We start from the raw sequence: 13475 nt of genomic DNA, 5'->3' as shown, positions 1-13475 counted from the left end.
CTTTTCTGTTCCTGCTGAAGAAAATGACTCCCGCAGTAAAATGCTGCCACTGCCATCATTCATCGTAGGAATGGTGTGCTCAGGATGATGTGATCTACCACATTTATCCCTAACCTGTCTATTATGTTCCTTCATGATGCTGTTTGTTCATTGCTTTCTAACAAACCTCTGAGGCTTTCACGGAACATCTGGGTTTATATCGAGAATCTTAGTATTAGATATGAGAATAAATCGGGTGACAAATACCGGTACTTATTGAAATATGACTACTTTCCAGATTTTAATTTGTAAAATAATGAGAACCACATTTGCTTCACATTGCTAAACTTTTAATAAGGTATTTTGAATTTTGTTTTGCATTTGGTCCAGTAATTTAATCAGTAATGATGCATCCAAGGGAGACTAAATAATAATCCCGCCTTAAATACCCCTTTAATTGTTATGACTGGGTGGTCAGTAGAGAAGTACATGTCTACGTACGAGAGGAAGATGTCGGTGTGAGCGCACGCACATGCTGAAAAGAACAAGGGTCTGCCTCATTTGCAGACGGTGACATTTAGATCGTGTCCCGCCCACAAGGCGTGGAGTCGTGTCTCCTTTCCACAAGTCTCTCACTGGGGACGGAGGGATTACCGGGTGGACCATAGATGGCCCGGACACGGGGTGAGTAGCACGGATGAATGAAATTAGCCCGTTTGTACGGTGTGATTAAACCCAGAAGGGGGGAAGCTAAAAGGCATCATCTGCCTCCTTGACGAAGCTGCATCTTGTCAGCAATGGAGGAGCGGACAGGCTAAAATGGATGACTGTGAAAACATGAGCCGCCTTTTGAGGAATAACGCTGCTGCTCACTGTAACAGCGAGTATAGTGAGCAAGAGCATCACTTTCACACAAAGAGAGACGATATCTCATTCTGAATGCCTGACAGCGAGGCGAGTTGTGATTGATTTCTCCACTGAACACAAGCAAACCTTTGCTGCACCGCTCTTTGTGGTGATCATTGATCCAGTCAAGGCTGATCGATCACCTGTTACCGATCACAAACATTTCCAGAACTTCAGTGGTGCAAGATTTCTAAACAAAGAGGTGTTATTTGCGCCTTTAAGGCGACTGTCGTAATCAGATAAAGTTGGCAAGTATTAGGACATGAAATCAGCTGATGTTGCGCTGTGGGCAACTGACTCCAGTTGATTCCAATACATCTTCTCAAGTGTATATATTACAAAAAAAAAATAAAAAATAAAATAATAATAAAAAAAATTATACATCTTACCAGAGCACCGATCTCGTAATAAACAACATATGGCCAGAGGGGGCGCAGTTGCATCGTCTTTAACTTTTTATAGGAAGTTTAGGCGCCCCACTCTACAGTTTCCCCCGTCAGTCAGAATCTCTTTATATCCAGACCCCTCGAGGGAAGCCCCCCTAGCACATTTCTTTTTAAAGGAATGCTAAAATGGCGACAGAAACATCCGGGCCGCAGTGAAAAGCAGCTGGTGGGGGACAGAGCAAGTCTTTTGAGTTGAGGCCACACTGTTCAGATTTCCTTTCAGTCTGGAGCTCCCGGGCGACTGTTGCTAAGATACCGCAACAGCGCGTGCAGCCAAATTAATATTAACGGGTCGGAGAAAAGAAAACAAACATGGCGAAAGCCCGGAGTCTAGTGACAGCACAAGGAATGGAAAAAAAAAAGTTTCCGTCACTTTAGTTTGTGGGTTGTCAAATTGAGCTTAGGGAAGTGTCCACAACCCACATGACAGCTTGACTTACTGTACAGTTAAAAATAACGCAAAGCTTTATTCATTATACAGTGCAATAAATAAGTATCTTCCCGCCTATTCACAGCATACCTAATATTACATCCAAAGTACTCTTTGTTATGGCAAAAGCCCTCACATTAACATTGTAATAATAACTGAATTTCAACACATTGCAAAGTTCCAAAAGAGTTCATCAAAAAACTGGAAAAAGTAAATGAATCTGAAAGGAGTAGAAATGACTCAAAATGTCCCATCAGGTTTCTAATGTTTAGTAACCTAACGTTTCCTAAAGATTACACAGCCTTTATCGAATCTACCTCTGAACGTGAAAATTCAGTTAATGTTCTTGAAACGACTACGACTGTTGACAGAAAATATATTTTTCTTTTGTCTAGAAGCTCTTTTTATCAGGACTATGTAAGTGATGTATTGGCTTTTGAAGTTCAGACTGGTAGTGAGGACAAATTTTACCCCACTCACCAAAAACAATCTCTATTGGAAACATTTTCTCAAAATTCAACTCAAAATTGTGGTATAAAGACACAACACAGTTTATGCAGCAGCTGCTATTAGTAGCTTAGACAGCCATACCAACCGAAGTGACTTTGGGTATTGTTTGTGAGCATAAGGTTTATCAGATGAGAAAACAATGTACATTTCCAATAATTAGTTGTAGTAACATTATTTCTTGTTATATGTGCCTGAGCCAAATGAAGGACGTAACATTTGATTCTCATGCTAGTATTTTAACTGTCTCTCCAAACGATAGGTTATGAGAAAACTAATTAGAGATACACTGAAAGGCTTGACAAACTGTGTCTTTGGAATGCTGTTTGATGGGTACATTACTGCATTGTAGTTTAATTCTCTGCGCCACAATATGCTAGCTGCATGGACTTTATAGACAAAGATGTGCACCCGTTCAATCTTTGCACATCTAAACATTAACCCTCAGACGGGGGTGATAATGTGCTGCTTTCCAAACCGTCTTCTGAGGAGTAGAAGAAGAAGAGATCTGAAAAGAAGGAATAAAGCGATTTCTCACCAGAATATTAATGGAGTTTTTGTATCTTTCTTGTGCATGTGAGATAAATTATTCACACAAGAAAAACAGCAGGTCTTTCCTTGCTATATTTGTTGTTATTTTTCTTGTGCTCGTGGTCTGATCTGTAGTTTATCTGCCGTGTTTGGTTCCAGTTTAGAGCATTTGTTGTCCCTGTTTGTACTGGTAGCCAACCCGGACACAAACATTTGGGTTGAACGTGGACATCTGCAGAAACCTGTAATGGAAAATAGTGGGTAGATGATGAGTTATGTCACACAGGCTTTACAGTGAAGTGGATAGTAGAGTGGACTAGGAATTATGAAGTTGACCTTAAGAATGATATGGAGAAGAGTGAGACATACACATGGTTGTTTGGAGAAATAGGAGAGCAGATGCAACAAACTGGAAGGTTTAAACTGAATTTTAGTGTTATCAAATTACACTTTGTGTTGTGTTTTTTATTTTCCCTGCTTTGTTAAGCCTCCAAGCTAGTTGTCAGCATCTATTTAAAAAAATATATTTAGCCTTAAAGCGATTAAAGGTTATTTAGAGAAACAATTTATCTTTTTAATTGCATCTGACTCTTATATTTGACACTGATGACATTTTTGTGTCTAGTGTAGATGAGAAGTCATTGCTGTTGAAAATTAAATTTTGTCAAGTAGGAATCTGAATTAAAATGTTCTCTTTAGTGTCATTTACTGCTATGATTTAAAGCACTTGTGCTGTATATCACCCAGTGTTCATCTGCTATGCTTTGTTGTGACAGATAATACAGAGAGCACACTTCAGTAGTCCCATGACTCGGAGATACGGAGATCAAAGCATTCAGGCATGCTTGTTATTCTAGACTTGACAGCTTGAATTTTTATTCCAACTTTCCAGGATGTTTTCATCATGTGGAGCTGGTAATGATGCTGGATTCACAAAATAGCAAAATACCTTTAGGACATTTTTTTTAAATTTCAAAGTGGATCAAAAGGCAAGCTTGTCAGACAGCTCAATCACTGTAAAGTGGCAAGTGAGGTTATTTATAGAACAAATACCCAAACTCCTTACAAAGTTTGTGGTACAGAGCTTAATCATACTGCATCATTGATAATACTCCGGGGAAAATTACGCTGTGATAAAAAAAATTAAATCTTTTCAAATGAGCCATACAAAGTGTTTTTTTATTTAACCCTGAAAGCAATCAGAATGCACGGAGCCATTTGGAGAACAGCAGTTTCTTCTCTCTGTTCCAGAAAACAGTTTTCAAATCGTCAGCCGAGCCTGTCATCTTTTATTTTGTGTTCTCTCCTTTTCTCTCTCTCTCTGTCAGAAAAAAGCAAACCCTCTTATTTGTGCCAAAAACCTGGTCCCTGTTGTTCTCTTGTTTCTCATTTGCTGTAAAGCTGTTGTTGCAGATTGGGAAGTAGGTTTGTTAAATTTAAGCAGTAATTAAATGTGAGCTCTGAAAAGATGCTTTGCCTCTATTAGAGATGCACAGATTCTGATTTCTTTTTAAGAACTCTTATATGAAAAGAAGTAATAACATTCAAGATATTTTTTTTCCAGCCTTGTTGGTGTTTGTGTGGTTCTTAATTTCGTATATTAGGAGCAGATGCAACATCATGCTGTGTCTGAAAGATCAGTCGTGTAAAGTTATGAATTTAAAACTAAGACAAAATGACTAGAGTGCAGATTTGAGACGGTACTTGGAACTTATATTAGCAATAAGTGATTGTTTCTTTTGGTTTTTTTTTTGTACGACCTGCCAATCCAATCTTGAGTGATTCAGATTTATTTTAATCTAAAATCTAGAATGCATACAAGAGAAAACATATGCTGCAGGTTATTTGATTAAGGTTGTAATTTTGAAGCTAGAATAAAATAAAATTACCAGATTATTGCTTGTTTGTGCGTCAAGGCATCTTCCTAACCTCTAACTGATTTCTTTATTAAAGTGCATCAAGGTCTGTGTTGTCTGTCAGTTTACATTTGGTGTTATGACTACGGCTACATTTTTCAGTTTACAAAGCGACTGATGAGCTGGTGCTAATTCTCCTAAAATCTCTGTTGATGCTGATCAACAGGGATTCTTTCCTCTTTTTTCCTGTAGGGTGCTCTAACCACAACACACAGGTATGCCACCCCCGGCTGACATTGTGAAGGTTGCCATTGAGTGGCCCGGTGCCAATGCTCAGCTTATAGAGATGGACCAGGTATGTAGTAGAGAGAAACTTTAAATGCCTCTGTTAATTCTTTGCCTTCATTTGCCTATGGAAAGTCATTTCAGTTAAGCATTGCTATTTATGTAAGGTTGCAAAAGTCTGATTTAGTCTTATTTAGACCTTGTCAATGTTAAAACATTCTTATAGATGACTCAGCGGTAGTCATCCTGCAACTGGAAAGTTGTAAGTTTGATTCTAGGCTCCTCATGTCACATGTTGATGTGGACTTTCACTTGCACTTAACAAAAGCTGCCTGAGTTGTGAGTGTAAATGGGGAGAGTGTTCAGTGTTACTGGACAGGTTTGATGTAAATTCAGATCATTTACCATGACTGAGACAGATTGTTCTGTTTTATCCATTCATTGTGTTTTTACAGAAGAGACCCTTATCCTCTATAATACGGGAAGTATGTGACGGGTAAGAATGATCTCCTTTAGTTTTTTATTTAACTTTTTCCAGATTATTTAAAATGGAGAAGTCTTTTAAATGCAAAATAGTTTTTTTTTTTCAGAGGTTTTAATTATCCGTTGACTTATGTTGGTTCAGCCTGGGGCCAAGTTTAGGATGGGGATCAGCGTTGTCATTATCACAATGATAACCCTAATAAAAATCCTTTCGCTTTGACAAAAAATATGAATAAAATACGCAAGCCATTGCGTATTTTGACATTTTGCTAATTTGAGCGAAATGTCAAATTAGTAAGGTCTGATATATGGTTTACTGGTTCAGAGTTAACCCTCCTGTTGTCCTCAGGTCAAAATGACCGATATTTGTATGTGTTTTCCCTTTACACAGAAAATGAGGACAACAGGAAGTACCAGTAGCCAATGAATACAAATGTTGTATTCATTTGTATTCATTGAATACAAATGAATATTTGTATTCAATGAATACAAATATTCATTTGTATTCAGATAATTCAGATTTAAATCTGAATTATCTTAAATTCAGATTTAAATTTGAGTGGGTTTTCTGGTCAGTGCTATATGCCTTTAAGACTCACACATCCCTTACTGTATATCAGCCTATGGTAAAGTAGAAGTTTATGCTCTCATTTATCATTTAGGGTTGTTTTCTTTGTACTTTGGTCGTGTGGTAAAAATGTACAAAAAATGTTAAATTTTTCCTACCAATCCACCTCGGAACATGCCTGCATGTACCCACTGCCTCCCTCTGCCACTGGAAGCTGAAAATCCTTTGCACTTTTACTGCAAACGCCCACTGAAAACTCCCTTCACTGTTGCAGTTTGCCTCTTGTGTAAATACATTTGCCGGAGAGAACGGCCGGACTTGGCCAACCTTTTGTTCTCGCGCTCTCGAGTATGCTGCGCTCTCTAACAATCACACATTTCGCTACTTGCAATTACTCGCTTAAAATCAATATCAACACGTATTATAACTTTATCTCTCTATATTTGCGCCCTCAGGTGGTCTTTGTCGGGCTCTGAGCAGTTCGCTCTCCGTTATGCTGATGGTCCTCAGCTTTACATCACTGAACAGGTTTTATTCTGTTTTTATTTCCCACCACATTGTGTTAAGGTCACGGTGAAGCAATATTGACCCTAAGTTGCCCTTTATTTTTCAGAGCCGCGGTGACATTAAGAATGGGACAATCCTTCGATTAGCAATTTCCCCAGTAAGTCCACTTTGTTTTCATAAGCAGTGCTATAAATTAAACTCCTTACAAATTTACTTTGAAGTCAGACCAATTGTGTTTAAGTGATTTTTTTTTATTCTACAGGTTGAGCAGTAATGAGGATGGGTGTGGGTGTTGAAGTAAAAAAAAAAAAAAAAAGTGATCACAGTTAATTAATGATTTATCAAGGGAGATGGGATGGAAGAGTAGGGATCGATTACAGCCAGTTTAGTTTGGATTGTTTTTTTGTTTTTTTACTTTAATTAATGAAGTCAGGGTTTGAAAACTATATTTTGCATTTACAACAGATCAGAAATATTTAAGAGTGGCAAAAAATAAATAAAGTAGAAGAAGTCTGTAAGGGCGGAAATAGTTTTTTCACAACCATGAAATTTGTTTTTAATTGGTTAGAAACTGTTTAACATACACTTGCATAAAATATTAATGATGATAGCTTAGTATGCAATTTTTGCCAACCAGTAGCCATTTCAAGACTTTACTTTAGACTGCACTTAAAAATCTTCAATCACTGGCAAGTTCTGAAAATTATAGCTTTACCAAGTTAGCACGGCGTGAGGGGCACAGGCTGCTTTCATAAGGTTAAGAGGAGTTGAGGACGTCTGTCGTGTTTAATAGCACTAGCCGCCGTCTCTCAGTAATCATGTGTGATTACCTGCCTGTTTTAATCCCGCCCTGCATCTAAGTGCTCTGAGAGTGAAGCTGATACCTTTATCTCCAGTTTAACAAAGGTGCTGAGGATTGCATTCCAGCTTACTTTTTTATTTTTAGATGCTTTAGCTCCCTTTTCCACATCAGTTTGCTTGTCAAGTTCACTGCTGTACTTTGGGATTCTGCGAACATTCACAGAGCGATTTGGGCCAAGCCGGAAGGAAATCTACCAGGAGGGAAAACATGATGGATAGCTGCAGACTGTATGCACAATGGAAAAACTGCGATCAGGAAAACCAGCTAAACATGAGAGGACACAGTGAACATAACCAAGCACAAAGATAAATCAGAGAATTTAAAGAATAAGACAAAACTGAAACAGAAATCTCTAAGAGTTACCAAAAGAAGTAAATATTTGACGCAGAACCATAGTTCCTGGAAAAGGTTCAGGCAGTAACAAAATGACTTCAGGAAAATGGCTTCTTGTCTGAACTTAACTGTATCTACAGTCAGAGCAATAAGTAAAATACAAAAGTTTAAAACAATGTCAGGTGATGATCAAAGAAAGACAGTAATGCAAGAAAAAATCTTTGAAGCTTACTGCAGGGAACTGCAGCAAAAGACATTAGGATATTGGATTCACAGAGTTTCCATAACAACTGGCTATTTTAAGGCTTTTATAAATGTCTTAAGCAGGGGTGCCAATAATTGTGGCTGGTGCTGCAGTCATTGTAGGGGTGTCTTTGTCCTCTGCCACAAGTGGAAGCAGCGTACGATATAAAATAAAGTCTCATGGCTAAATCTCTGGTAAAGCTAAGCTAACAGTAGCATCAGTGAACGTTTTGATTTTTGCCAGGCTCGTGCTGCTCGTCAACTCTTGGAGAGGATCCAGTCGCATGGTATTGATGCTCGCCTCGAGGCTCTGAAGGAGCTCGCAAAGTTGTCCGCAGACCCGACTTTTGCTGCAGAATTCATAAATATGGAAGGCATAGGGACTCTGGCTCGACTTGTCGAGAGTGGCACGCAGTAAGCATTCATTTCAACTATTGAGACCTAACTCCAAGCCCTTCATGTTTAGGAAATCAATTTTGTTTTTTTCTTTTGTTTTGTTTTGTTTTCTGCACATTTCATTTTTAAGTCTCACCTTCTGAAAAATCCTGGACTAACTGTGAGTTTTCTCTCTCCAAGTTTTGGGGAAATGTTGGCCTTCACTCTCACTGCGTTCCTGGAGTTGATGGATCACGGCATTGTATCCTGGGATCTGATCTCCCTCTCCTTCATCAAACAGGTGCTTCCTCTATTGAACAAACATTTTATGTCACTCATGGCCATTTTACACAAACACTGTGTACATTTTCACTGTTTGCGACTTCAAGGTTCGTCTTTCTTTCTCTTTTTTATTCCCGCCGCTGTTTTGTGTTATTGTTTGCCCTTCCGTCCGTTTCGCTCACATGCCGGAAATGTGTGGGCGATGTTGCCTAGTAATTCAGGATTTTAATCTGCTGCAATGTGCATGCAAATAGCTTTCCTCAGTGAACCGCTCTGCAGCCTTGAGACTCACTCAAAAGAAACTTTATGAAGTTTTCTTTTATAAACATGTTTGAATTTTGTCTTGGTTTACAGATAATAGCTTTTTAACTTTATGCACGGCTTCTGCATTTCCTCAGATTGCAGGTTATGTGAACCAGCCCATGGTGGATGTGTCCATCCTGCAGCGCTCCTTGGCCATCCTGGAGAGCATGGTCCTGAACAGCCACAGTCTCTACCACCGCGTGGCCCAGGAGATCACCGTGGGACAGCTCATCGGGCACCTGCAAGTGTGAGCACACACACATGCACAGGGGCTTCCTGCACTCTGTTTCGAGGGGGGACGAGGGGAAAATGTTGTGACATGAGTTGTGTAAAAAAAAATAGATGTAAAAGCACGATTAGGAACGACACCAAAGACAAGGATTTTGTTTTTAGACGAGAAAAGACAAACTGTATTAAGTTTGGTAACACTGGGGGTGTAACGGCACAGTAAACTACCACAGTGCAGAGATGTCTCCCACAGGTACACAGAGCGATGAAATCAGAATGAGTCACAGGTGATCACTACTCTCATTTGGAAGCGAAGATTTGTTTTTATTGCTTTTTTAAGTGCCTTAACTGAGAATGAGTACATCAAGCTACTGTATACAGCACTTTAAGCGAAACTAGTGCAGGAATGATGGTAATGAAGACGTGCTGGAGGCCATGCTTTTTTCAGTCGGTTGTTTGCAGAGTGTATTTGAGTTTCCAGTGCATACAGCAGCTGAGAGAAAGAAGTATGGCAAGCTGGGTTGTCATATCTTTCTCATTTTAACCCTTCTTTGTCATGTAACGTTTGCTTTGCAATGCTTGGCAGAGTAGATATATGTTATCACACAAAACCCAAAGGAAATGCCACTAGTTTCCTACAAGCGCCACAAAGTTTTAAAGCAGTTTTATACCAAGTGAATAAGCGAATGTTTGTTTTGGCCTATTTATTTGTTATTTCTGCATCATTCGGTCTTCTATTTTGCGTGTATTTAAGGCCAAATTATTGAAACGCTTTATTTTGTTCTAGTTTTGTTATTAGAAACCGACTTGTTTGACATGTGGCCCATAGTTCACTATGGGCCACGTGTTCAAGCAAATTCAAGCAAATTTAATTTGTCTTATTTGTACAGCATCACATTAAAAAAAAAATGTTATATGAAGGCACTTTACATGAGAAATGGGTCCAGTTTATATCCAGTTACTCAATTCAGTTCAGTTTATATGTATAATATAAACTGTATAATTCACAACAAATGTTGTCTGAAGGCACTTTGCAAAAAAAAAGAATCTTTGGTCAAACATACATTCGAATGTATCCTATTTGTCATCCAGTACAGTATGCTCAATTAAGTATTGAAAGTATTCTACCAATGTATTGATATGATCCGTTGATTGTTATGAAGAATCAGACTCCAGTTTGGTCTGGATTCATTTTAAACCAAGCCAGTTCATTCCAATTCACCGGCTCCAGTCAGATCTGTATCCAGTTACATGCATTTCAATTTGACCCTAATTATATAACAGTACAATCAAAGTCTGTTGATCGTATCCTGATCAGTCTGTGATAGCTGTACCGTTACACCCCTAGTAAGTACTTTTCCTCTTTTATTTCCAATCTCTGGCTTCTTGACCCAATCTCAGTGGTTCTTCTTTAAAAAAAAAAAAAATCTTGAAATAATCTTATTGCATGCTAGCTGTGAGCAACAGCATCTGTACGTATAATCAAGTCTGCTTTGAGTTATCAATCTCTAACTCTATTAACTCCACCCCAGAAATGCTGCAGACCAGGAGCCATCAGAGCAAGATGGCTCCTATTAATATTAACATATTTTGTTTGTAATTTTCGAACGACTGCCTCAGGTCTAAATGTGGAGAAGATTTCCCATTGTAGGAATTAGAGACTTGCATCTCCTGTTAAACGCTGTTTTTTTCTTCGGTTGCAATAAATTTCTACTAAAACAAAAGATCCGTGTCAAAGAGAAGCTTTTCTAAAAGCCTGCATCAGTCCTTTTTTTCGTAGTCAGAGTAGTTGCTAGCCTATTTTATTTTATTTTTCTTAAAGATCCTGTATATTTGTGGAGCATGATGCTTCTAACTGGTTGTTGCAATCCTGGACATTTCCTCAGGTCAAATCAGGAAATCCAGACCTACGCCATCGCTCTCATCAACGCTCTTTTCCTGAAGGCGCCAGAAGACAGACGGCAGGTCAGTGAACTGCTCTCAGCAGCGATGGCTGCATTAGAGAAAATGACTGGATACTTACTGCTGTCATTACTTCATGCTACCTCCTAAAGAAAGCCATCTATACATAGACTGCTGTTTCTTCGCTGCTATAGAGCCGCAGACATTCGCTCGCAGTAGCTGCTAATGTTAGTTTGAGCTAGATTCACTGAAATACGTTTGTCTGTATTTCTGTTTGGTAGCGACCGCTGTAGTAATATAATCACTTACAATAGCCCTCACTTCCCTTTAAAATGTACATATTTGTTTTACTGCAGACTTTTCCGTTAGCTGTGACTGTTTTAATTAGAGATGCACCGATCAAGCTGAAAGTGAGGTTTGGTTTTCTTTGAGGTCCGACATATAAATGTAGGTTTTCACTAACTCCGACTTATTTTTCCAAATTATTATTCTACATAAAAAAGAAAAAAAGGTTCCTTGATAGAGGTAGATGTTTTAAAGCCAACAGAGAATGTAGAAATTATAGTACTATCCCCATTTATCCTGAACGCATACAGCATATTCAATAAAATGTAATATTATTAAAAGGTAATTTATTTCTGTTAATTTGATAATTTTCTGCTTACAGCTAATGAAACATCTTATGATTAGAATATTAAATCATACTAATGACAAAGATATCCCTCCTATGAAAATGTGGGTGTGATAATGAAAAGTATGTTTAATACCTGCTTAAAGATTATTTTCAAGTCTCATCGGATCCCATATTCTAATTTATTGGGACCTAAAAAAAATCTATGCTGCTGGTAAGTGTGTTTTTAAAACAAAAACAGTGCTGGGAGTTCTCAGTTGTAATACATTTCATGGATAAGAAAAAAGTCAATTTAATCAAGGGAAAATCGGCCAATTATAACATCTGGGTGATTGATTGGTGCATCTGTCATTTCGATATAATAAAATAATGAAAAACTAACATTTTTCTGAGATAACTAAAATAACATTTTGTTGAGTACCACATTTCAGCTAAGGTGCAGAAAAAAATAAACTTGTGTTAGTAGCAAAGACAAACAGGTCAAAACAAAAACTCCAGGGCCGTGCAGAGACCACTAAAGGGGCAGGTGCTCAAAAAAAAAGGGCACATCCAACCGTATTTTAAGACAGAATATTAACAAAGCCACTCAGCTTTCAAAGTTTAGTAAACAATGATAAATTACAAAATTGTGAGATATACAATCAGAGCTAAGGAGAATCTCTACATAGAGCATACAACTATGCATATGTAAGATATTTTATTAGTAATTTCTTTCTGCATGTCTATTTTGTTATAGTAAAATATTGCAATATTCAAACCTGCAATTTAGCAAGATATGTAAATCAGAGCAAGACAACCAGACATATTTTGTCTTTACATAATTACACTGTTAAAAATATAAACAAGGGTACAATGCAACCTTTTAGTGACTGTAATCTATAAAAAGAGGTGCCTGTTTGCTGCACTTGCAGTGGAGATGAAGATGGTCCATTCAGGAAAGCAGAGCTGCATCAAACTTTAATGTGGAACTGCAGAAAAAAACAAAAAACAAAAGCAAATATTTAATTGTTAATTTATGTCACCATGAGAAAAGCCTACTGAGTTTTGCTTAAAAAACTTTTTTAAACATTTAAATCACACATTTGTCTCATGAAGTGTTAACTTTCTTTTTTGCAAAACAAACTTATTTGTGCATGTCAGAAATCTTTTCTTGCTATTCTAAGGTTTTGTTTGTGATTCTTACATGAGTCGTGGGCAGAACCCAAAATCGCAATAAAAGATTTCTGATGTGTGCAAATAAAAGTTTATGTTTGGCAAATAACTTTTTATGTTCACAAGACAAAAATTTGTTATTTAATTAAAAGGTTTTTTAAACAAAACGATTTGTTTTTTAAAAAAGAAATCATTACAATTCCAAACGTCTTGATTACAATTTTATTTTACTTAACTGAGGTTAGTTTTTTTTTTCCCATTGAATAATTGGAAACAAATTTAACTTCATACTCTGTGAACCAGACCCTAAACTTACTTAAAGTCTGGGTTGAGTTTTTTTCCCCTTCATTAATGTCACTTTTATTACATTCATTATATCTATCATGGTAATTCAGGGTGAGTTATTTTTAATTCTAAATGAATATCCTTGTTGGACTTTTATTTAAGTGTTATTTTCCTTCAAGATACATTTACTTAATGCCAGAATAAATGCAATGTACATTATGCAGCAAAGGAAATTAGAAGATCGGACATATATCCATTATGGAGATGATCGGTTTTGGACGGGCGATGTGCCCTTATTGCATAAGCGATACTGAAGAATGACTGATATCATTAACGGTACAGGGAAGAAGCTTTTAGTTATCTTGCTTTGCTAGCAAAATC

The 13475-nt window shown here is 37.5% G+C and overlaps 1 protein-coding gene across 5 annotated transcripts in view; it reads left to right on the top strand.

Annotated features, from left to right (window-relative positions):
* The first annotated feature begins 474 nt into the window (after nt 1–474).
* The window catches only part of LOC103465277 (engulfment and cell motility protein 2), a 28329-nt gene continuing 15328 nt past the window's right edge, over nt 475–13475 (top strand). For 2 of the 5 annotated variants that reach the window (XM_008409933.2, XM_008409929.2), the window contains exons 1-9: nt 476–663; nt 4882–5010; nt 5396–5436; nt 6447–6519; nt 6605–6655; nt 8181–8350; nt 8513–8612; nt 8992–9137; nt 11011–11089. In XM_008409933.2, the coding sequence (XP_008408155.1) occupies nt 4933–5010; nt 5396–5436; nt 6447–6519; nt 6605–6655; nt 8181–8350; nt 8513–8612; nt 8992–9137; nt 11011–11089 (738 nt within the window). In that variant the 5' untranslated portion in view covers nt 476–663; nt 4882–4932. Of the gene's footprint in view, nt 664–4881; nt 5011–5395; nt 5437–6446; nt 6520–6604; nt 6656–8180; nt 8351–8512; nt 8613–8991; nt 9144–11010; nt 11090–13475 lie in introns of all 5 variants that reach the window. The other 3 variants (XM_008409930.2, XM_008409927.2, XM_008409928.2) reach the window with 2 other exon arrangements.

This window comes from Poecilia reticulata, linkage group LG5 (genome assembly GCF_000633615.1).
Source record: "Poecilia reticulata strain Guanapo linkage group LG5, Guppy_female_1.0+MT, whole genome shotgun sequence".
Classification (NCBI taxonomy): Eukaryota; Metazoa; Chordata; class Actinopteri; order Cyprinodontiformes; family Poeciliidae; genus Poecilia; species Poecilia reticulata.
This window is presented reverse-complemented; position numbering and strand designations above follow the sequence as displayed.